Genomic DNA, 24,571 nt, shown 5'->3' on the forward strand with positions numbered 1-24,571 from the left:
TTAAGTGTTGAGTTCCAGATATCTTCAGTGACAACTAAAATCAAATAAACTATATTCACAAATTTTATATTTAACATTATTAACAATTTAAATTTTCCATAAAAATGTTATATTCGAAGTATGGAACACCCTATATAAATTAAATTAAAATGATTTAAAAGTTATGTATCAAATACATACATTTTTTTAATGTAATTAATCATTTTTAGCGGATTTATTTGTTTAAGAAATGAAAATTAAACAAAAAAAAATTCTAGGAACACAAAATATTTTTTCTCTTCATAGTCTCCATTCTTAATTAATAAATTAAAGAGACTCAAACCCAGAGCAACGATTAGGACTAATTCTTTTCATTTTTTTTTTTTTTGGAAGTCTATCAGCAGAATGAATGTTTTTGAAAAAGCTATTTTTTTTTTAAACAGATATACAGTGACCGCTACAATGAATAATGATTAACAAAAAGAACATTGTATCTTTTGTAATTGATGACTGTAAATATGCTTTTTTCGATTTTTTTTTAATATATAATTTTTTGTTAGTTAGCCATTTTTATAGAATTTTCTCTTTTTTTGCTTAGTTTCGTCCTCGGCCCCCTCTCCCTCTATTATTGTCACTTCGATCCTGAAAACAAACAAGACAAATTCCATAAAACCCCATTTAACCCCACAACATTTTATTTTACTTTTTTTTAAATAAAATCAAGATATCTCATCAACTATTATAAAATTCTATTTTTCAAAACACTCACTTTACAAATATTACACAAATTCACAAGAATCAATACAAAAACGTTAAAAAAAAAGATTTAAACTACATTACCTTATGGTGACCACCACTATGGTGATCATTATTCCTATGACCACCCTGTCGATGACCGCCATCTTTATCTGGATCATGATTACGACGATGATCGCCCCGATCTCTATGATCCCCCCGATCGCGATGATCCCTTCCACCACCGTGACCCCCGCCACCACCTTCATGATTCCCACCCGATTTATTACCCATAACGGTCCCACATTCCGGTTGTTTCCTGCTATCCTCCTCCTTTTGACGCTCTTCATAATGCACAAAATCATCGAAAATCGACGTCGAATGCCGATATGAATGCATAATTCGCAACACCTGCAACCCTTTCGCGTGCGGCACCTCCTGCGTGTCCCTAGAGTTCGTTACCGGTTTATTCTCGTTGTTCTCTAAACGGATGTGCCTCAGTTGAACGTTCGGAACGTCCTTCACGTAGATCCAGCGCACTTTAAACTGACCTTTCCACTTGTCCTGCGACCACACGGAGCTGTTCGAATTGTAATCGACCGCGGAAACCATTTGAGCCATACCGCAAAAATGACCGGAACCGTTCACCGAAAAGAACAGGTACACTGCACCAGTGTTCTCGCGTTCACGATACGCCTGATCGAGACGTTTATTGCCGTGTTCCGTACTGCACCAGATCTCATACTTGATACTGCGGTGGATATCGTCCTCCGAATACGATTTTATCACGAAAAAACGCGCGTTTGGAGCCGTCAAATCAAACTCTGACGGGTTATAGTTGTTTTTACCGCGCAATTCGTCCAAAACTGGGTGAGATGGAGTCGGTGCGGGTGTTGGCATTATCACTAGAAATCAAAAATTTCAAAAATATCATTTTGGATAAATTAAATTCTAAATTACTTTGCACTGGTGCTCCGGCAGGTAAATTTACTGTAGGTGGTAAATGAGGTGGCATCATTGCTGGCGGTTGATAAGATTGCATGGGATGTTGAGGATGTTGTCCTGGGCCAGGTCTTGGAGCTGCGGGTGGAGGTCGATTCGTTGGCGGGCCATTCCAACCTTGTCGAACAGGTATACTGGGTGTAATGGGTTTTGGTACTGGGTTGTTCACAACTGGAATTTGTGGTGGGGTATTCTTTGTGTCCCATGTTCCAATATCCATGTTGTGCTTCCCTGGAACGATGGGACCTGGTGGCATTCCAGGTCCTTTCTTTTTCAAACCTTGGTTCTGTACTGTTAATTGCGGCTTCGCAGGTTGACTGGCAATAGAAGCCCATGTTGTCTTTTTGGGTTGACTCAATGAATCTTTAGCATCTCCAGATGGAGTTTTTAAGTCTTTGTAAAAAAATTTTTGTTAAATCTTTTTTTTATTTGTATACAGGTGTCCCAAGTAAACGGCAAAATACATAAATGGCATTAAGGAGCCAAGATACATTGAACTACAAGTAAAGGGCTTCTTATTGCTAAAACGTGACAAGCCACACGTTCTGCAAAAATGAGATTTTGCTATTTTCTCATCATGCAATAGTATGACAAGCGGCATAAAAATTTGTACGAAGTTATTCGTACAGATGGCTCCACTTATCCTAAAATCTAGTTCTTACATTAATCGAGAATCCGTTTCTTCATCAGAAATTTGCTGGTGAGTTTCATGACGTCATTCGTTGGTGGAATAAAGTAGGGGGTTTGGTGGACAAACTTTATAGTGATTAAAATGACGCCTCGATGAAATTCAGTGGCTCCATCTAGCAACTATTTTTGAAATTATTTGTTTTCCACGTTTGTGTTTGCGAAAAGGAGATTATTGTTAAAATTGAAATAGTTTATTTGTCTTGAAATATGGACGTGATATTATACTCATCTTTTCTTACAGCAATATTATATAATTTATCATCATTTGCATCGAACAGCTGTAGTATTAAGGAAGACGATGTCGATGGGTCCATTGTTTAACAGAATAATTGTCTAACTAACTTAAATGTAAGAAAATCAAATAATAAAGGTTATGTTTAGCCGCCGTCAAACAATAACAAATATCATCTTTCGTTATCTTCATAAAATAACCTTTAAAGTGAGTCCAACTTGACGCATTTATCTCAAAAACCCAAAAAGTTCGAACTTTCAACTTTTAATTTTGACATATTTGTCAACGTCATAAAAAATCCTTTAAAATGAGTCCAAACTCGATATATTTAAGTTTAATATTAATGGAAATACAAGCACTTCCGGTTTGAAACGTCAACGTCAATTTTGACATATTTGTCATCTTCATTAAAATGAGTCTAAAGATAAACAAGAAGTTAGCAACAATGAAGATAGCAATTTAATTTTTAAATATTAATACCAACCTTAATTTTTTATTTATTTTTATTATATTTTTGTTTTTGTGACAAATATTAAGACATTTTATAAAAATTAAAAATATGTCAAAATGACATTGACATTTCAAACCGGAAGTTGCTTATATCTCGAGTAATATTGGAATTAAACGTATCATCTTTGGACTCATTTTAAAGGATTTTTCACGACGATTACAAATATGTCAAAATTGACGTTGACATTGTTAACCGGAAGTTGACCATAACTTCATTAATATTGACGATAAATATGTCGTGTTTGTACTCATTTTAAAGGATTTTTTAATGAAGATTACAAATATGTCAAAATTGAGGTTGAAATTTTAAACCTGAAGTTAGTTATCCTTAATAGACAAATGGACAACTTCATACTGTTCTTTTATGACGTATTCTTTATTAAAAAAAAACATTAAAATGAGTCCAAACAAGACGCACTTTTCTCAAAAAACAAAAAAGTTAGAATAAAAAACATTAAACCCTAAGTTGGCAACAATGAAGATAGCAATTTAATTTTTAAATATTAATACCAACCTTAATTTTTTATTTATTTTTATTATATTTTTGTTTTTGTGACAAATATTAAGACATTTTATAAAAATTAAAAATATGTCAAAATGACATTGACATTTCAAACCGGAAGTTGCTTATGGCTCGAGTAATATTGGAATTAAACGTATCATGTTTGGACTTGTTTTAAAGGATTTTTCACGACGATTACAAATATGTCAAAATTGACGTTCTTAACCGGAAGTTGACCATAACTTCATTAATATTGAAGATAAATATGTCGTGTTTGTACTCATTTTAAAGGATTTTTAATGAAGATTACAAATATGTCAAAATTGAGGTTGACATTTTAAACCTGAAGTTAGTTATCATATAATAGAAGTTTTATAACTGAAGTTAATCTACTGTTAGTCACTTTTACGCATTTTTTTATTTTTAACGTGTTTTTTTGGCTCATTTCACATTGATTAAAAAAAATCTTCGTTCTTAATTTCATTTTACAACTTTTTAAACTTCCATTTCGTAAATTAGTAACTAATAACCTGATTTAGACTTTGATATATGAACTTTTTAACAAAACAAAAAGAAATATTAAGAAACTTGTTTGTAAAATGGATAAGATGAGATATGTTTTTACATGTTAATTTTAATTTTTACATGAATCGTCATCATTTTGTCTCTAATTTTAGTGATTAAATTTATGCCACGACTGTCATGAAAACGAAAATCCCGTTTTTCTCAACATTATTCATTTATCGCTTAGTCAAGCGATGCATAACGCGGTCCAATTGTCTGGTATGATATAATGGTCTTGTATAACATGGAAAATTAAAAAAAAAATCGATGATATAAAAGGAGAAACTATACCAATTTTCAACTTTCTAGCTTGACTGCTTCTTGAACAATGCAGTTTTAAAGGACATTGTGTTAATTGCTAAAGAGATTCTAATTAAAATAACTCAAAAACTATTCTATCAAATTCAACATATTTTTGTGTGTAGAATCAAAACACGCAATAAAAACTATATCACTCCATTTAAAATAACATATGTTTATGTCAATACTTCATTATAGAACACCCTGTATGTATAAAAATATTTTCTGTTTATAGAGTGATAAATTTCTTACATCTTTTCTCTAAAAAAAGAAGTATATCTTGGCTCCTTAATGTCGTTTATGTACTTTTCCGCTTACATGGGACACTCTGTATAATTCTTACCCAAATTTTGCATTGCTTGTTCGACAATTTTGATAGCTGAATCGTGAATGGCGGGTGGATAGATGTTTTGGGGTTCGCGATAATACTCGTCGTACTTCCTCTGGTTGCTCCAAGTGTTGTAATCGCCATTGCTTGGGAAATAATTGAAAGACGATGGTTGACCGAACGGCGTTGGTGTCGAGAATGTCGTCGATGGACCAAACATTCCTGAGAACGACAGATTTGCTAAAGGGTTACTACTTAATATGATGTCTAATTCCAGTGTATCTATTAAATTTGACTAAGCACTAAATTTTAATATTAAATTTTAATGATTTGTAGTTTTTTGAGGTTATGTAACACTTTCTGAACCAAATTGTTTTATTAAAACATATACATACCGTCCATAGAATAAGAATCGTGAGGATAACCGCTTAGAAAAGTCATGGGATCTGTTCCATTCGACCAAGTTCCGTCCCCGACTCCATAAGCCTGATACGGATAAGTTCCTCCGCTGCCATAATAACCTAAAAATTAACAAAAATACATTAAAAATCAAAATCTTTATAGAGATTTCTTTTTACCTGCTGTGTATAAATCGGTTGCGGTTGAAATTGGAACGGATGCACTGTAGGCGGTGTGGGCTGCTGAGTTCTGCTGTTGTGATCGCCATGGTTCAAAATCTTCAGAGCCTGTTGCTCCTTCACCTGCTCCTAACTGCTCCTTAGGGCCATTGGACACTAAAATAAATGAAATTAAAACGTAAAGTAAAGTTTTAAACGTTAAGTGAAAGAATAGTGACAGAACACAAACCTTGATTTCCCTGTCCTTTCATCCGCTGCGTCATAACCGGCACATGAAATAAAATAAAAATCACAGTGTTGAATAAGTTAGGAAAAATGGAAAACGCGGAATTTTACAACAACAATTAACGCATAATTTAAAACGGTTAAAAACTGTCAAATTGGAACTGTTGATTTTACCTGATCTGACACGCCTGCTGACATTGACTACGCCGTTTCACTTGTTTTTGTACCGCCACGAAATCACTGGCCCACAAAAAAACGCACTTTATTGCACTAAACGTACCGAAAGTCCGACGTCCTCACGCCACGGTACCGTACTTGCTTGTGTTTTTTAATTTTCGAAAAAAAAACGGTCCCGAATTAATAACTCTTTCAATCAAGTCAATTGTCCAACAATGGCGTACCACATTCGTAACCTATGCGCATGACCGTTACAACCGGGGTAAATCTTTTTTTTACTAAATTTATGTTGGCCAAATTGACCTGTTGAATTAATAATTAAATTGTTTAAAATAATTACCTTCAAAATTATTTTATTAATTTTATTGGAATTCAAAAACTAATTTAAAAATAAAAAAAAAATATGTTGGTCAAACTGATTCGCGGAATAATCACAAATTTTAAAAAGATGATTCCGTACTTTAACAATTTTAATTAATATTACTTAGATTCGTGCGAACCGTACAAATTTGACCAGTATGTACGATTACACGACTAATTCACGACTTTCTACAGCGCATGTTCGTCAACCCCGCCAAATGTGTAGTTGGAATTGGAACAATTATTAGCATACCCCTTTCACCAGACAAGGAAGGAAAATCCATTTACTTAATTTTTTTAACAATAACGAATCTAATAAAACGTAATAATGGAAAAATGAAATAAAAATATGCATATTTTTACATACAGTTCGCTTTTTTTCTTAATACCTGTCAAATTATTGTAAAGTTGTCAAATTTAGCAGGGAGTTTTGTTTTATCATGTTTTGAAATAAATATGTCACTGACGTTTGTTTGAGCTTTCATTATTCAAAAAGTCAAAAGTAATAAAATTAAAATAAAATGAAACAAGAAAAAAACGCAACTTATTGGGAGTCGAACTAAAACGAGCGTTACTGAGGTACAAATTGGAACTTACAGATTTGAAGCCTGATATCTCAGTACAAGAACAAATTCGTTTTCTTTAATTCAAAATTTATCATGTTACTAAAACTTATTTACAGTATATACCGTAATGAAGAAAATTTTCGAGGATTAAGCTTTCGAATGAAATATTGTTAATCGAAATCTGTTAATTGGGGCTAACTTCGCATAGGTGAGAAATTTAAAGTTTATATAAGATTGAAAATATTTATTGGAACTACATCTGTAAATATATATAAATATAAAGTTGTATAACATTACTCGACAAGTACCGCACATTCGTGATTAAAAGCATAAATAATTAAACTTTTATTGATATATGAGTTATCATAAAAAAAATCGCTCTCATTTTCGGGAATTCCACGAACGGCTTTAATTCTACTAATGATAGATCGAGTAGTGTTTAAATTTAAAAGTCCGGTATATAAAACGTTGATACGCTTATTAGACAAAATCTCAAATAATTTCGCCATTCCATTACAGGAATTCGCCCAACCTGTTATACATAAAGGAACCTTTCGTAAAATCAAATTAAATTCGTTTTCTTCTTCCATTGGATCCAAAATAATTGTTCTATTTAATACGTCGATTTCTTGATCGGTTTTTAAGTTTTTTTCTGTATTGGTATCGTTTAGCTCTTCAATACTTAAACGATTGATAATTTCAAAAAATCTTTCTGTATTTATCGAAAAATTTAATGATGTTTCGTTAATACCAATATTAAATCCTTCTGTAACATACAACCAGTTACAAAGAGTTAAAATTTTATTATATTCAATCATTCTTGGGAGACTGTAGTTATTTACACTTAAATTTATTAGATTTAAAAAATTATTTGTTACAAATAATTGCATCTTTTTCGGATCGTTAAAATAATTGAATGTTTCAGTTAAAATGTTGATGTAATTAATTTCTTTTAAATTTTTGTTATCGGGGATTTGAATTACACGGATTTTACTTCTAGTTGTGGTCGTTGATAAGCAATTATTACAAGTTTCAATTATGATAAACGAATCGTCTAAATCATCGTCATAAGCTTCATTTTCGTTTATAAGGTATATATTAGGAACTGTTAAAAACCGATTTCCTTCTATGCGTATCTCTGATTTCATATAAATTTGTTTGTTACGATTTTTATTTAATAACCCAACAATGACATTGTACTCGCAATTATCTTCAATTAAATTTATTACAACTCCGGGATATTCTTCAAAAACGTTATTATTTTCTTTGGTTTCTTCAGGATCTTTTTTATTTCTATTGAACTCTTTCGGAGTTTTAAACACCATAACATAATCCCCCGTTTTTGGATTATGCAAACAATTTTGATTATTTTCGTCAAAATTATTTGTATCAAAAATTTGATTTTGACTTGGTTTCGTTGCGCCTTTATAAACGATCACGATTTTCTCTTTAGAAACGATTTCTTTAATATCGGGATTTAACAACGCAACTATATAATCATCATTTAATGATAATCCTAATTTATTTTCTTCATTTTGTGATATTTGCTCGTTTAAGTGTTCTTTATTATCAAGTTTTTTTAACACATAAAGACATTGAATTAAATCGTTGTTGGGATCATTAATTTTTTCGTCGTTATTTTGGTCCAATTCAAATAATTTTGATTCATTCTCTGTAATTTCTTGTACTATTTCAGAATCATTTATTGACTCAACATCGACATCCATTAATTCGTCGAAATCCATTTTTTCGTTGCACTCATTGTTATAATTACCCATTATTAGTTGATACAAATTTATTGCTTGATCTTGTTCTTCGGCGTAACTCAATAAAAAATCGTTATTTTCGGCGCTGTTTAAGGAAACTTTTTGATCACGTATTTGTTGTGTTTTCTCATTCAAGACTTCGTCTAAAGTTTTTGGTATCATTGCGCACGGATTTAAAAATAAAATTTCGTCTATAATATCATCATCGCTTTCCTGATCACTTTCACCATCGCTTCTACCAATTTTACTTGATACATTTTTAAGGTGCAAATTTTTCTCTTCGTTAATTCTAATTAAATTTAACAAAAACATCTTACGATCTTCAACTACTAATTGTTTTTCAACACCGTCTAATTCAATTAACGTTGCAGTAACTAATTCGATATCTTTCGTATAAATTTGAATAATTTCCGATTTCAACTTTAATAATCCTTTTGGTGTGTTAAAGTTTCCCGTGACGTTATAAAGATCATTATTGAGTGTTGTTTCATTTAAATGATCTTTAATGCTATTCATTGATTCGAAATAAGTCATTTTTAATATTGTTATCATCACACGAAATGCCAAATCAAGACGAGTATTGTTTCTGATTAGTTTTATTGATTTGATCGTATCCACGATGTGTTTCCATGATTGATGATGCGTCGTCGATTTCAATATTGAATGTCTATTTAGTTTTATTACATCGTTGTTTGTGTTTAAAGTGTCAAAAGCCATGTCGAAGAGATTTACTACATCTTTTGTACCAACTCTTGGAATTATACCTATGCAATAAAAAAAAGTGAGTTTTAGTTGTATGAACAAAAGTGAAATAGGTTGAATGGCAATGTAAATATAACAAAACACCACTCAGTTGTTACGTTCTGCCAAAGCAACATCCCAATGAAAGCTTAATAAAAAGTAATAGTACAGGCATTGGGTAGTTTTGCAAAGGAAAAGTTTTGCTTGGAAAAAAGTAACGTCATTATCATGACCCTCAGTTAAATAATAAGATGGTAATTTAAAAATTCCTGGAAGCCGTATTTATTGAAACTAAGGAATGAGACTTATTCTAAATTAAAGCTCAAAGCTTTCTCTTTACAATTATGTATAATACTTGTTGGGTTGGATTGGAAAAATGTTGAGAAAAAAAATGTTGAAACAAAACTTACATTTTCGTATAACCTAAAAGTATAAAAAAAAATGCTAATTTAAAAATTGGTGGAAGCCGTATTGATTGAAATTAAGGAGTGAGACTTATTCTAAATTAAAGCTCAAAGCTTTCTCTTTACAATGATGTATAATAATTGTTGGGTTGGATTGGAAAAATATTGAGAAAAAAAATGTTGAAACAAAACTTACATTTTCGTATAACCTAAAAGTGTCAAAAAAGATGCTAATTTAAAGATTCCTGGAAGCCGTATTTATTAAAATTAAGGAATGAGACTTATTCTAAATTAAAGCTCAAAGCTTTCTCTTTATAATGATGTATAATAATTGTTGGGTTGGATTGGAAAAATATTGAGAAAAAAAAGTTGAAATAAAACTTACATTTTCGTATAACCTAAAAGTGTCAAAAAAGATGTTAATTTAAAAATTCGTGGAAGCCGTATTCATTGAAATTAAGGAGTGAGACTTATTCTAAATTAAAGCTCAAAGCTTTCTCTTTACAATGATGTATAATAATTGTTGGGTTGGATTGGAAAAATATTGAGAAAAAAAATGTTGAAACAAAACTTACATTTTCGTATAACCTAAAAGTGTCAAAAAAGATGCTAATTTAAAGATTCCTGGAAGCCGTATTTATTAAAATTAAGGAATGAGACTTATTCTAAATTAAAGCTCAAAGCTTTCTCTTTAAAATGATGTATAATAATTGTTGGGTTGGATTGGAAAAATATTGAGAAAAAAAATGTTGAAATAAAACTTACATTTCCGTATAACCTAAAAGTGTCAAAAAAGATGTTAATTTAAAAATTCGTGGAAGCCGTATTTATTGAAATTAAGGAATGAGATTTATTCTAAATTAAAGCTCAAAGCTTTCTCTTTATAATGATGTATAATAATTGTTGGGTTGGATTGGAAAAAGGTTGAGAAAAAAAATGTTGAAACAAAACTTACATTTTCGTATAACCTAAAAGTATCAAAAAAGATGCTAATTTAAAAATTTCTGGAAGCAGTATTTATTGAAATTAAGGAATGAGACTTATTCTAAATTGAAGCTCAAAGCTTTCTCTTTACAATGATGTATAATAATTGTTGGGTTGGATTGGAAAAATATTGAGAAAAAACATGTTGAAATAAAACTTACATTTTCGTATAACTTAAAAGTGTCAAAAAAGATGATAATTTAAAAATTCCTGGAAGCCGTTTTTATTGAAATTAAGGAATGAGACTTATTTTTAATTAAAGCTCAATCTTTCTTTTTAAAATGATCTGTAATAATCACACCTATTATTAGGTGTACATCCGAATTTCTCAGGATTTTTGAGGAATCCAACGAGTTTCCAGAGATTTCTATAGATATCCATGTTTTCTAAAAGGTTTTATGAAAATTTCCAAATACATCCAAGAATTTTGTAGCAATTTCCTAAAATTTTCAAAGATAACCAAATATTTCTAGAGATTTCAAGGAATATCCAAAAATTTTTACGAATTTCTTAGGATTTTTGAATGATTTTTTAGAAAAATTAGAAGAATTTCCAATGATTATTACAAATGTCCAGGACTTTTAATTGTTCCCAGACACATATGTATGCATTTCTTAGTATTTCCAGGAGATTTCCAAAAGATTTCAACGAACTTTCAAGTATACCATACAAATTTCTCAGAATACCTAAGGTTATCTAGGATTTTGCAGATTTCTACAGAATTTCAAGTTGTTAGAAGATTTTATAGGAATTTCCAAACATGTCTAGGGATTTTGAAACCATTTCCAATAATTTTCATAGTCAACTGGGTATTTCTAAAAATTTTAAGGTATTTAGACACATTTTCAAAGCTATTCATCGATTTTTACGGATATCTTAGGATTTTTGAGTGTATCCAACGTTTTCGAATGATTTTTTAGAAAAATTAGAAGGATTTCCAAGGATATCCAATGATTATTACGAATGTCCAGGACTTTTAATTCTTCCCAGACACTTATGTATGCATTTCTTAGTATTTCCAAAAGATTTCAACGGATTTTTAAGTATACCATAAAAATTTCTCAGAATACCTAAGGTTATCTAAGACTTTGCAGAAATTTTCAAACATGTCTAGGAATTTTGAAACGATTTCCAATAACTTTCATAGTAAACTGGGTATTTCTAAAAATTTTAAGGAATTTAGACACATTTTCAAAGCTATCCATTGATCCTTACAGATATCTTAGAATTTTTTAGTGTATCCAAGTTTTAGAATGATTTTTTAGAAAAATTGGAAGGATTTCTAAGGATATCTAGGGGTTATTACGAATGTCCATGATTTTTAGTTATTTCTAGTAATGGGAATACCGCTCATAACCGTGTCGCGTTCCAGGAACGGTCGCTACACAAAAACTTGTTTTTGAAGTCGTTTCAAATCTTCTTCAGATGATATACCTGAGCAAGTTGAATTAAGATTAGATCAAGAGGTTAATCAAATGATGAACGAAATTGATGAAAAAATGACAGAAGAAAACGAAACAATTCAGGTAGAGCAAGATGAAGGAGATAGAGAGAAGCAAGACGAAGAAAAACATAATAGAAAGGGACAAAGAACAAGAAAACCACCTTTAAGATGACCTTTATGATAAATGGAGGAAGATCTTTAAAGGAAGTATAGTACCAGTCTTTTTCAATTAAGTTTTCAACGTGATTTATACAATTACACTTATACAATTACAATTTAACGACATATCTTTATGTATTTCGCTGAAAAAAATGGCAGGATCACTTTTTGAATAAGGAAACCTCAAATAAACGTCAATGTGACATTTATTTCAAAACATGATAAAACAAAACTCCCCATTAATTTTGCCAACTTTACAATAATTTGACAGATATTATAGAAAAAAAAACGAAATGTATTTAAAAATGAGGATACAACAATGTTATAACCCAACATTTAAGAATAAAATTAAAATAAATAAACTTACCATTATTGTTACCATGTACCAAACTAATGAAAGAAGACATGCTGAATATAGCAATGGCAAAATCTGTACTATCAGGTTTATATTTATCAATACTTTCTTTAAATTTCTCCACACCACAATCATGTTGAACCAACATAGCAAAATCTGCAAATTTTCCTGTAGTTTTCTGCCCCAATAATCCAAATTGAATGTTATGGCATAAAAACACATCACGAGTGTCTTCCATTAAAGATATAGGATCAAAAATATGAACAATATCCATGTTTGCAACACGATAAATTAAAGCTTCATAATTATCTTTCGGTGGTGGTTTCGATTTTTTAATTAAAATATCGATAACTTTCTTGATTCTATCTGAAACGTTCGATATGGTTGTAACAACAAAAAGTTCGCATTTTATTAAATCTTTGATGTAATGTTCAAGTTTTTCAGCGATAAACTTAGGATCAACATTTCTCTTGTAAAATAAGCAACCAATCGGTTGTGCTAAGTTGTTGTTGATGGTTTGTATTGAAAGTATTAACGATTTCTCAAAAATTTCATCATCATCGACATCATAACAATCTTTTGGATTGACTTCAAACATTGTTAAGGCTATGTATCGAAATGTTGGCAACGAACTCCACCCATAATTTTGTAGACAACGAAAAATCTTTTCTTCCATGATGTTTGGTTTTAAGGATCCCATGTCTTAAGAATTAAAAAAGGATACATTTACAACCAAATTGTTTGGGTCTTTATTAACTTACCATAATCTAAAACGGATAAATCCATGTCTTTTGACTCGCCTAAAAGACCTAAAAGAACTAAAAGAAATTGGTAATGAAGGGTCAAGTTAGCTTCTTCTTCTTAATACCGGTAATGTTGATAAATACAAATTTTAGCCAATCAAATTCATTCTTTTCTGGAATTCCCCGCCATATTCAAAATAATTTAGTTATCTATAAAATTAATTACGTCAACTTAGGCAACCAATTTTACAGAATCAATATTAAATTTTTTTAATTTATTTATAATAATATACAACAAACTAAATTAAATAATTTTATTATTAAATAGAGTGTTATAACCCTGTAATAAATACAAAATAATAAAATGCTGAGATTATGTTTTTAGCATACTTGTCTAACCTACAAATGTTGTTATGTCAGATATCTGTCAAAAATAACTGATATGGATTTACAAGAGAATTTTTAACGCGTATTCTGAAATGATTTCGTATTGAGAGGTTTAAAAAACGATTTGATATGGGACGAAATCCGCCCTCGTTAAAATTACGACAACAAAATGGTAATCATTCCAAGAAAGAATCGAAAAAAGAGACTCAAAAAAGGGCTCAACAACAACAAAAGTAGGTTTAACGTTCTGTTTTAGTAATTATTTATAAAATTGATTGATTTTTAGAAGACCAGAACCAGAAATTAATAATTTGTTATACCCCAGTGGTGATACAGCATTTAAAGCAATTTTGTTAACCAGATTTTGTGCTGCAATTTGGTCGCATATCACGGATTGCGATGAAACGTATAATTATTGGGAACCTATGCATTATTTAATATTCGATAAAGGTTTGCAAACGTGGGAGTATAGCCCTGAGTTTGCTTTAAGGTCGTATACATACCTTTTAATTCATGGAGTACCAGGAATAATTTATCAGCGTCTTTTAAGACCTAATCCTTTATTAATTTTTTATTTTATCAGATGTTTATTGGTTTTATTATGTTCTTTTGTAGAGGTGTTCTTTTACAAGTAATTATTATTGCTTTGATTTTTTTTGATTGATTTATTTATGTTTGGTGTTTTATTTAGAGCCGTTTGTCGTGAATTTGGAGTCCACATTGGAAGAATGTGTTTGGTGTTTCAATTATTTTCGGCAGGGATGTTTATCTCCTGTTCGGCGTTGTTACCATCATCTTGGGCAATGTATATGTGTTTTGTTATGTGTGGTGCTTGGTGGATGCAAAAATATGAATTAGCAATTTTTGCAACAGCACTAGGTGCTCTGTTAGGTAATAATGGTATATTAAAAAACAAGTTTTGTAAGACGCCCTTGAAATGCACGAATTAAAGTTGAAAAACGAGTGCTTTAAGTCTTATGAAACGTGTTTTTTATGCTATTTTTTTGTAATTCGCGTTTTTATCTTTTTTTTTAATGAAAATAAAATAAATTTTTGCAATGGAGGGAAATAGGTATATAGTAGTGGTGGAACGGACATCCATAACTTATAGTTTTTGAGAAAACAATATTTGAAGTTTTGATAAATTTTCGATGTTGCAATTTTCAGCGATAATTTTCAAAATTCGCTATAAAATTAATTTCTTGAAAGATCTTTGTGGAAATGTCACCAATTATCAATTAAAGTATCCTCTTTTTAGAGTTTCTTCGTTAGTTAAATTAGCAACAAAAAAGTTCATTTTGTATCTTGGATCCAAATAGGTTGACATATCTTATCAGTTTTCTTATTAATTTCATTTTTATTCAAATATCACAATAATGTGCAATGTAGGGTATCACTTCAGAAATGTAACAGAAATTATAACCATCAGTGGCGCCGACTTTTTAATATTTAAGGGGGGGGCTGAACTTTTTCAAATGGTACACCTTATTACAATACAATTGTATTGTACAATACAATTGTACACTTTTACAATTTTCCGGGGGGCTCAAGCCCCGCAGCCCCCCCGTAGTCGGCGCCACTGATAACCATAATGGCCATCCGGCCGAAGGGAACGCCGAATATCCGGCTTTTCGCAAAATCACTATCCGTTCCATCACTAGTATATAGCAGTTGGTAACACCGTAATCGTTGAAAATAGAAATTTGAATTGACAAAACACAAAATGTTTTCACCTGAAAAAAAATGTTTCTTGTACACCTCCCAAAATAAGAGAAATTACTCAGAGTTCAATGTCCTCATCATTGTGGACCTTATATTCGATTCTAAGAACGTGTTTAAACATCCATAGACAAAAATTGTCACATTGACAACTAGAAAAATTAATGACCCAATGTCACCAACTTGAACTGGTTCCATAAAACGTTACTATACTCTGTTTTTAAACCAGGAGAAGTAAACGCGAAAGTCAGATTTACACTAGGAAAAATCACCAGAAAATATCACTAGATATTTTGGCGGTAAATTTAAATTAATAATTATTATTATTTATTTATTTACTTATTATTGTATTTATTTTCGTTTGTTATCGTCAACACTAAACATACAAATTAACATTGAAGTTATGAGTGTATTTATTTCAAAATATAATAAAGAAGGGTTTAAGAACACAAAATTTACAATAATGACACGAAATGTCGAATTGTCAATAACCTAACCTTCAAATTCAAAATTTAAAATTGCCTGTGTGTGAACCTTCCATCACGTGCAAGGTCAATCTGGTGACAAATTAAAAATACTCCTCCTGGTTTAAAAACAGAGTACAATTTCCAAAGAAAACTTCAAGGTATAATTAATGTTTGTAAACAAAACTAACCTTACCTAACATTCCTTCACGCTATAATTGACATTACAAAAGAAAACTTCACGCTATAATTGCCATTACTAATTGCCAAAGAAAACTTCATGGTATAATTAATGTTTGTAAACAAAACTAACCTTACCTCACATTCCTTCACGCTATAATTGACATTACAAAAGAAAACTTCACGCTATAATTGCCATTACAAATTGCCAAAGAATACTTCATGGTATAATTAATGTTTGTAAACAAAACTAACCTTACCGAACATTCCTTCACGCTATAATTGACATTACAAAAGAAAACTTCACGCTATAATTGCCATTACTAATTGCCAAAGAATACTTCATGGTATAATTAATGTTTGTAAACAAAACTAACCTTACCTAACATTCAGCGTCTGAAGACACAGGGCTAAACCCGAAACTTAAAAATGTACAACTTAGCGCTGAATAACAATTAAAACTAGAACTAACACTTGCACTAGAACTATACTCTGTTTTTAAACCAGGAGGAGTAAACGCAAAAGTCAGATTTACACTGGAAAAAATCACCAGAAAATATCACTAGATATTTTGGCGGTAAATTTAAATTAATAATTATTTATTTATTTACTTATTATTGTATTTATTTTCGTTTGTTATCGTCAACACTATACATACAAATTAACATTGAAGTTATGAGTGTATTTATTTCAAAATATAATAAAAAAGGGTTTAAGAACACAAAATATACAATAATGACACGAAACTGTCGAATTATACCTAACCTTCAAATTCAAAATCAAAATTCAAAATTGCCTGTGTGTGAACCTTCCTCGCATTCAACCAATCACGTGCAAGGTCAATCTGGTGACAAATTTAAAATACTCCTCCTGGTTTAAAAACAGAGTATAAAATCTCATCACAGCACCCATTTCAGTACTGTAATAGCTTTTATTACCGCGCGAATTACAAAAATAGTATATTATTATATGCAAGTAGAATACTATACTTTGTCCACGACTATCGAAATTGAATCAATACATTTATTTTATAAATAAATTATTGAATAAAGTTTAAACGTCAATGTGACACAAATTCAATGTTACTAACTGTAACCAACTTCACAACAATTTGTCAAAATTAAATGTCAATTTTATAAAACGTCGTTTTTTTACGAAAATTAATTAATTTCTGCTTAAATCGTAAGAAAAAAGGAATTTGTTTAGGTTTTCTTAATATCAATCAAACCTTTAGAAACTCCTAAAAAATTGAATTAAATTGACGTTTTTTGAAATTTTAACGTTTCAAATAATTATTAGTATGTCAAGTTGATTATACCCTTTTTTGTTGACTACCCTCCTTTTATTTTAGAAACCTCATTCATAAGGTATACATTACAAGGTAGTCGTGGACAAAGTTTTTTCTTAATACAGTAAACATTTTTTTATTAAAATTTGTTTTAGGCTGGCCATTTGCGGCAGTTTTAGGAGTCCCTTTAGCTGTAGATATGTTAATCATGAAAAAAATGTACAAAACCTTTCTACAATGGTCGATAATTTCAGCGGGAGTTATTTTAGTTCCAATGGTAATAACAGACAGTCTGTTATATGGAAAATTAGTAATTGCCCCTTTAAATATTCTTATATACAACGTTTTTGGTGGAGCTGGACCAAATTTATACGGAGTTGAACCGTTATCTTATTATTTAATAAATGGTTTCTTAAATTTTAATTTAATTTGGGTTAATATTAATCGATTTGTTTTAAATTTTAAACTAATTGATTTAATTTTCAGATTTTTGCATTAACTTCCCCATTAGCCCTGATTTTATCGTATATTCTCGTTCCATCAAAACAAAAAAGTACCTTAACTTTACCCCATTATTTCTCACTTTCCCCTTTATTCTTATGGTTGTTTATCTTCTTTTTACAACCTCATAAAGAAGAACGATTTTTATTCCCGATTTATCCCTTAATTTGTTTATCTGGAGCAATAACTGTGGATATAATACAAAAATTGTATTTTCGCGTTTTAAATTTTATCAAAACGGTGTCTTATGGTACTCATTATTTGGATTGTACGGTTTTTATTATGGTTGGAAGTTTTATTATCACTTCTTTATTAGGTAAATTTATTTAATATTTAATTTATATCAATAAATCATTATCTTTTTTAAGGTTTATCTCGAATTTATTCTCTTTACTCAAATTACCATGCATCAATGGATATAATGATGGAATTAAATCGTTATTCCGTTGAAGGAAAAATTTCAGAAAATGCAATAATTAATGTGTGTTTAGGAAAAGATTGGCATCGTTATCCAAATTCGTTTTTCTTACCTAATAATAATTGGAACGTTCGATTCATCAAATCAGAATTTACCGGCATTTTGCCGTTTCCTTACACAGAGTCAGATAATGGTACAAAAATCGTCCATAAACACTTCAACGACCAAAACCGTGAAGAACCAAGTGTGTATTTTGATCTAAACAAGTGCCACTTTTTGATCGATTTGGACTTGGAAAAGGAAACTTTATTGGAGCCAAATTATTCGAAGAAGAAAGATTATTGGAAGGTGCTGAAAGTTTTTAAGTTTTTGGACGCGGAAAAATCACATCGACTTTTCCGGGCGTTTTACATTCCTTATTTTAGTGAGAAAAACGTGAAGTATGGAAGTTTTTTGTTGATGCAAAACGTTAAAATTGGAAAATTAAAATAAGCTCAAACACTTTGTTTATTAAGTTCCTTTTTTTTAATGTTTTATATGAGAATTTGTAAATAAATAAATACCAAATGAAAATGTTATTACTTTTTTCAATAGATTTTCTTGGAATTTTCCAAACAATTCCGTTCTAATCACAAAAAACTCGCGAAAATTCGTAACAATTCGAGAATATTCCATCCCCACTCAGTCTAAACGTATATAAATCTCCCCAAATTCAAACCCTCGTCAGTCTCCAGTATATCAGTAAGCGAATAACTTCTTTTCCAAAAAGATGTCTCTCATTCCATTCTTACTCGACGACTTCTCACATCGTCCCTCAAGAATCTTCAATCAAAACTTTGGTTTGGGTTTAGACCCAGAAGATTTAACGCGCCCGTTGTCTCTCCCAGAACATCATCTTCGCCGTGGTCGTATTCCCTTCAGTTATTATCGCCCGTGGAAATCATTGGCGGCGGAACAAGATGTCGGCTCAACGATCGCTTTGGATAAAGACAGGTTCCAGGTGAACCTCGATGTCCAACATTTCAAACCAGAAGAAATCGTCGTTAAAGTAACTGGTGACCACACCATCACGGTCGAGGGAAAACACGAGGAAATGGAAGATGAGCATGGATATATTTCCCGTTCATTTACACGAAAATATATTCTTCCAAAGGGGCACGATATTCAAAAGGTCGATTCAAAATTGTCCTCGGATGGGGTTTTAACCATTACGGCTCCTACTTTTAATCCAGATGCTGTTGAAGAACATAGGAAAATTCCTGTTCAACAAACTGGGGCTCCCTCGAAAGCTATTCATCATAAGAAGGAGGAGAAGAAAAATTAAATTATTTAGTTAAGATTTTTTGTTAAAATTTTTTTTAAGATAAAATAAATCTTTTCAATGAGATGATGTTTTTTTACTCTAAATTCTTTTATTTCCTTAGAAAGATGAACAAAAAAGTGTGTTAAAGCAGATGGGGTTTTATATATATATAATTTCGGTTTATTGCGTTTTCCGCCTTCCGATTGCAAATGTCTATCACTACCCCTTGCACTCAATCTAGTTTGGTCCAGCTGCTCTTCTCCAGAAGTCAATTTCAACTAATAACAGAAAAAAAATCAAATTTAAATTTTTAAGGTTAAAGATTTATAACCTTAAAATAATGACAGGTTTTGAATTTGCATTTTTCTTTTACCAACATAAATTTTGTGTCATTATGTCAAAAAGTTTTTTGATATTTTAGTTATTATTTGTAAAATAACAAATTTTGTTATTATTTTGATGCAAATCGTATTTAAAAACCAAGTATTAAGCCATACAATAAAAAAACGTTTTAATTTCTTTGTATACAAAGATTCAGTTTGGCCAACATAAATTATGCAAAAATAATAAGGTACAAATTCAAAAAATTAAATAAACTCCTTTTTTAATTCTCTTTTATTAATAGACATCTTTATTTAGATACTAAATATACAGAAAAATAATACATACAACGAAAATTAAAAACCTATAATAATAAAGTATAATAATAAAAGTTTGATTTAATATTATTCCTGTTCTATTTCAAAAACGCATTTTTATTAATTTTTTAATTAATCATAATTTGATTTTGAAATGAATTAACTCGACTTGTACTCGTTGCTATTCAAAAGTAGCTGTGCCGATTTCGCCGCTATCGCCGGATCATAAAGTAAAGGAACTCCCGTCGGGGAAACCGTAGGCGTCGTTAATTGAGTCGTCGACTGCGGAAAAGTGTAAACACCGTAAGGTGCGACCCCAGAAACATTTGCATTCGGATTAAAATATTGAGGATTTGAAATAACCGTTTGAGAAGTTACATTTGGGGTTGGTACATTTTGAAAATTTTGAGGTGGGATGTTTGGAACCGACACATTTTGTAAATTTTGAGGGATCATCACATTTTGAAAGTTTTGTGGATTCGGAACATTTTGAAAACATTGAACTGGAACGTCTTGAATTGGTGCTGTTTGAATAGATCCCAGAAAAGAATTTGGATCACTATTAGAAAATGCAGGGTTAAAACTAGGGATATTAGTAGCTGGGGGAATATTTAAAGGCGCTTGATACACCGAAGCTGCAGGTGTTGGATTATTATTTGTAATATTAACATCATTTTGTGTATTTTCAACAGTTGAAATTCCAATTGATGTATTTATGGGTGGTAATGTATTAGCAATCATAATTGGAGCAGTACTTTTTTCAGGATAACCCAAATTTGTGGTATTCACATTATTTGTATCGTTTATATTACCCCCTCTAATAGGTATCCTGTGTAAATAACCGTACCCAATCCCACATCCCAAACTTCCATCTCCCCCCCATTTTGAGTTTGGGGTGATTGTAACTTCTCTACAAGCATCATCAATACTATTATAAACATACAATTTTAAAGTTCTTGCTTCGTGGGCTTCAATCAAAGCAAATAAATCTTCAGTATCATGTATAACTGAGTCAGCATTCACTATATAATCAGTAAATGACCTTAACCCAGCCAATTCTGCTGGCGAACCAGGATGTACTTCTAAAATGTGCCACACATTTTCGTTTGAGCCTTCAAACGAACAAAATTGTATGCTAACACCCAATAAACCTTGTCCACCCCACGAATCACTTAGCTCAATTGATAATGTTCTGACAGTTTGAGTTTTGCTACTAAAAACAGTTATTGGTACTTGTTTACCTGAAAGATAATAAAAATAATTATTCAGTCATGAATATTTTTAGATTATGATACCAATTCCTGCTTTTAAAAGTGTTTTTAACGTGTCATTATCCTCGTTGAGTCTCGTTCCATTTATAGCTACGATATAATCGAAAAATGCTTGTAAGCCTGCTTTGCTTCCTGGTGAATTTTCTTGGACCTAGTTTTTCGGTTATTCTTAATTGAAATGTGAGATTATGTTGGGAAATGTACCTTTAAAATGTGATATCCTTCGGTTCCTCCGCCGGGAACGTCGATGCTGTTCGCGTTTCCCATGACTTTATTGCAAAGAATTACGTGGCACCGAAAATTGTCAACATTTAACTAACATAACCACAAATTACATTTACTTTGAAGTGAAGTTAGCTTCTGTCACTTTGACACAATTAATTATTTTAATAAAATTTTATTTATATTATAATCTGTAATTCATTTTTGAAAGCATTTTTAATCGTTATATTAATAATAATTAATAAATTAAATAATAAAAATTTTTGTTATCTAATTTCACATATAATCATATTGAGGGGTTCATCAAAATGGCTGATTTTGATGAACCCTTCAAAATTTTGAGTCAAGAATCAAAAGGTAAAATTAAAAATTTGTTTATTAGAAAGTGTTATTATTACTTTAATTTCGTTTTAGAATTACTTCATGTTAATTGTAAAGTACCGGTGGTTGAGAATATTGGTTCAGAATGGGACATAACCTTTTTACGAGAATATGTTTCTCGAAACATGCCTGTTTTAATAAAAAGCGGTTGTTCTCACTACCCCGCTGTTAAGAAATGGTCATCAAAATATTTTATGTAAACTTCTTTTAAAATTAAGTTACTCAATAATATCTTTGAGATTGTAGCGAAAATATTGGTGAAAATAACGTTACGGTAGCTTTAACACCGAATGGATACGCCGACGGGTTATTTATTAAAGATTTAGAAACGTTATTTGTAACACCTGAGGAAATAAAAATGGATATGAGTCAATTTTTGACTTTATTAAACAACCCAATGTAAATATATTATTTAATAATGAGTTAAACTCACATTTTTTTAGTAATAACGTAATTTGTTATGTTCAGGAACAAAATTCTAATTTGACAAGTACTTTTAAATCGTTATTAAGTGATGTTGATGAAGAAATAAGTTGGGCGTCGAAAGCATTTGGAAAAAATCCGGACGCTATTAATTTTTGGATGGGCGATTCTCGAGCAATTACAAGCAGTAAAAATAAATACTCATTCATTAAGCGATTTTTTGAAAATATTTTTTATAATTATAGTGCATAAAGATCCTTACGAAAACATCTATTGCGTCATCAAAGGCCACAAAGATTTTATATTAATACCACCAACTGATTTACCCTTTGTTCCTTACAAAAAATATAAATGCGCGTCATTTAAAAACGTTACAAAAAGCGGTTTTGAAGTTGAATATAGCAAAGATTGCGATGGAAAAGTTGTTGAGTTACCTTGGATTTCCATTGATCCATTAAACCCAGATTATAATTTATATCCAGAATTTAAATCTGCCAATATTTATAAGGTTAGAGTGGAAAAAGGTGACTGTTTGTATCTTCCAAGTTTGTGGTTTCATCATGTGCAGCAAAGTCATGGATGTATAGCTGTGAATTATTGGTATGATATGGATTTTGATGTTAAGTATTGTTATTATAAAATGTTGGAAGCTATGTGTCAACAAAAATAAAGGTTTTTTTTTTGTAATTTATGTATTATTAACTATAATAATTTATTGAGTCCATCAGCAGATGGTGAAAAGACTCAAAGAGCTCCCCATACAGTGTACAATCTCTCCACCACACCTAAATTTGGCCACCAACCTCTTCCCAGCTCTAACAGCTCTTTCCATCTCCATACCTCCACCCCATTCATCATAACGTTTTTTATCAAAATTTTATAAATAAAATGTATATACATTCCCCATCCTTAGCTTGTTCTACTTTTGCAATGTAGTGTTTTGTATTACTCTTTATTGCAAAATTAATAAGGACTTCAAAGTTAGCTAATTTCATGTTCAACATTTTCAAGCTAATCGACTTCCAGACTAGTTTTTCCATTTCCAATTCACTACAATTTATTAATAATACCAAGAATATTGAACTAAATAATAAAATCTTTATCTCCTTTGATGTCACAAATCTCTATTCAAATATCCCTATAGAATATACTCTTCAACTTACATCACATATTTTCGAAAAATTTAGTAACAACAATACTATTGTGAATGCAATTTTGAGACACATCGTTACACAGAACTACTGCCATTTTGATAATTATTACAAGATTAATGAAGGCCTGCCCATGAGTATGACACTATCAGGGCTTTTATCAGAAATATTTCTCGACCACATTGAAAATACTCTCATCATCACTTGGGTTAGGTATGTTGACGATGTTTTTTGTATATGGGATGGAAATCTCCTCTTACTGGAGCTCTTCCATAACTACATTAATCAGCTACACCCTAATCTGAATTTTACTTTGGAAATAGAAAAAAACAAATCATCTTTCGCAAACCGACTAATGTTAATACTACAATCCCATATGACTCCCCTCATCCATTATCCCATAAATTGGCGAACTTCCATTTTTATTTAATAGAGCCCTCAATTACCCAAGTTCAGATGTAGAACAAAAGAATTTACCTATATCTATAAACTGGCCATGGTCAATAAATTCCCAAATAAAATTATTAATAAACTCCTATACAGGTGTTTCTAAATTGATGTGAAAGATTTCAAGGGTGTTTTTTTAGCAAAAATTAAGGGGTGTCTTTCATATAACTTTTTGTTCAAAACCCGTTCTCCTCCAAGTTATAGCACTTTAATCCAAAAAGCAAAAATAGCACTCAATCCAAAAATATTTTTTCTAAGTATAATATATCCTTGGCAATTTCCAATAATAATTCTATTCTGGCATTACCTATTCTCAAATTGTCATATGGAGAAGATAGACACTCTTGACAAATGCGGTGTTTATTCTATAGAATGTTCTAAATGTAATGGAATATACATAGGGCAAAGAAGAAGAAGATTAGGCATACGAATAC

General features: G+C 30.8%; 6 protein-coding genes across 7 annotated transcripts; 3 read left to right on the forward strand and 3 right to left on the reverse strand.

Annotated features, from left to right (window-relative positions):
- Window positions 1–420: 420 nt before the first annotated feature.
- On the reverse strand, window positions 421–6,053 carry LOC111424404 (YTH domain-containing family protein). 2 transcript variants are annotated; one of them, XM_023057918.2, is made up of 8 exons: window positions 5,820–6,053; window positions 5,650–5,674; window positions 5,421–5,576; window positions 5,238–5,363; window positions 4,858–5,064; window positions 1,675–2,109; window positions 820–1,619; window positions 421–621 (listed from the first exon to the last, which is right to left on the reverse strand). In XM_023057918.2, exons 1-8 carry the CDS (start codon window positions 5,841–5,843, stop codon window positions 574–576), a joined length of 1,821 nt encoding a protein of 606 aa, XP_022913686.1. In that variant the 5' UTR covers window positions 5,844–6,053; the 3' UTR covers window positions 421–573. The 2 variants fall into 2 exon arrangements, with proteins under 2 accessions (XP_022913686.1, XP_022913685.1); XM_023057917.2 differs by having other exon boundaries at window positions 4,858–5,082.
- Window positions 6,054–6,977: 924 nt separating this feature from the next.
- Window positions 6,978–13,429, reverse strand: LOC139429948 (putative leucine-rich repeat-containing protein DDB_G0290503). Its single transcript, XM_071196414.1, has 3 exons — window positions 13,363–13,429; window positions 12,614–13,303; window positions 6,978–9,278 (listed from the first exon to the last, which is right to left on the reverse strand). The coding sequence occupies exons 1-3, from the start codon at window positions 13,385–13,387 to the stop codon at window positions 7,042–7,044; spliced, it is 2,952 nt and encodes a 983-aa protein (XP_071052515.1). The 5' UTR covers window positions 13,388–13,429; the 3' UTR covers window positions 6,978–7,041.
- A 318-nt stretch (window positions 13,430–13,747) lies between these two features.
- On the forward strand, window positions 13,748–18,879 carry LOC111424319 (alpha-1,2-mannosyltransferase Alg9). Its single transcript, XM_023057818.2, has 6 exons — window positions 13,748–13,964; window positions 14,018–14,362; window positions 14,423–14,622; window positions 17,538–17,815; window positions 17,869–18,199; window positions 18,252–18,879. Exons 1-6 carry the CDS (start codon window positions 13,861–13,863, stop codon window positions 18,791–18,793), a joined length of 1,800 nt encoding a protein of 599 aa, XP_022913586.2. The 5' UTR covers window positions 13,748–13,860; the 3' UTR covers window positions 18,794–18,879.
- Window positions 18,880–18,971: 92 nt separating this feature from the next.
- On the forward strand, window positions 18,972–19,688 carry LOC111424320 (protein lethal(2)essential for life-like). Its single transcript, XM_023057819.2, has one exon. It carries the CDS (start codon window positions 19,071–19,073, stop codon window positions 19,623–19,625), a length of 555 nt encoding a protein of 184 aa, XP_022913587.2. The 5' UTR covers window positions 18,972–19,070; the 3' UTR covers window positions 19,626–19,688.
- A 588-nt stretch (window positions 19,689–20,276) lies between these two features.
- Window positions 20,277–21,840, reverse strand: LOC111424350 (Golgi reassembly-stacking protein 2). Its single transcript, XM_023057854.2, has 3 exons — window positions 21,718–21,840; window positions 21,538–21,664; window positions 20,277–21,483 (listed from the first exon to the last, which is right to left on the reverse strand). Exons 1-3 carry the CDS (start codon window positions 21,778–21,780, stop codon window positions 20,402–20,404), a joined length of 1,272 nt encoding a protein of 423 aa, XP_022913622.2. The 5' UTR covers window positions 21,781–21,840; the 3' UTR covers window positions 20,277–20,401.
- Window positions 21,841–21,992: 152 nt separating this feature from the next.
- On the forward strand, window positions 21,993–23,226 carry LOC111424297 (bifunctional peptidase and (3S)-lysyl hydroxylase Jmjd7-like). The gene is made up of 5 exons (XM_023057797.2): window positions 21,993–22,092; window positions 22,150–22,312; window positions 22,363–22,515; window positions 22,560–22,726; window positions 22,785–23,226. The coding sequence occupies exons 1-5, from the start codon at window positions 22,044–22,046 to the stop codon at window positions 23,207–23,209; spliced, it is 957 nt and encodes a 318-aa protein (XP_022913565.2). The 5' UTR covers window positions 21,993–22,043; the 3' UTR covers window positions 23,210–23,226.
- Window positions 23,227–24,571: the final 1,345 nt, after the last annotated feature.

Source organism: Onthophagus taurus, chromosome 6 (genome assembly GCF_036711975.1).
Source record: "Onthophagus taurus isolate NC chromosome 6, IU_Otau_3.0, whole genome shotgun sequence".
Lineage (NCBI taxonomy): Eukaryota > Metazoa > Arthropoda > Insecta > Coleoptera > Scarabaeidae > Onthophagus > Onthophagus taurus.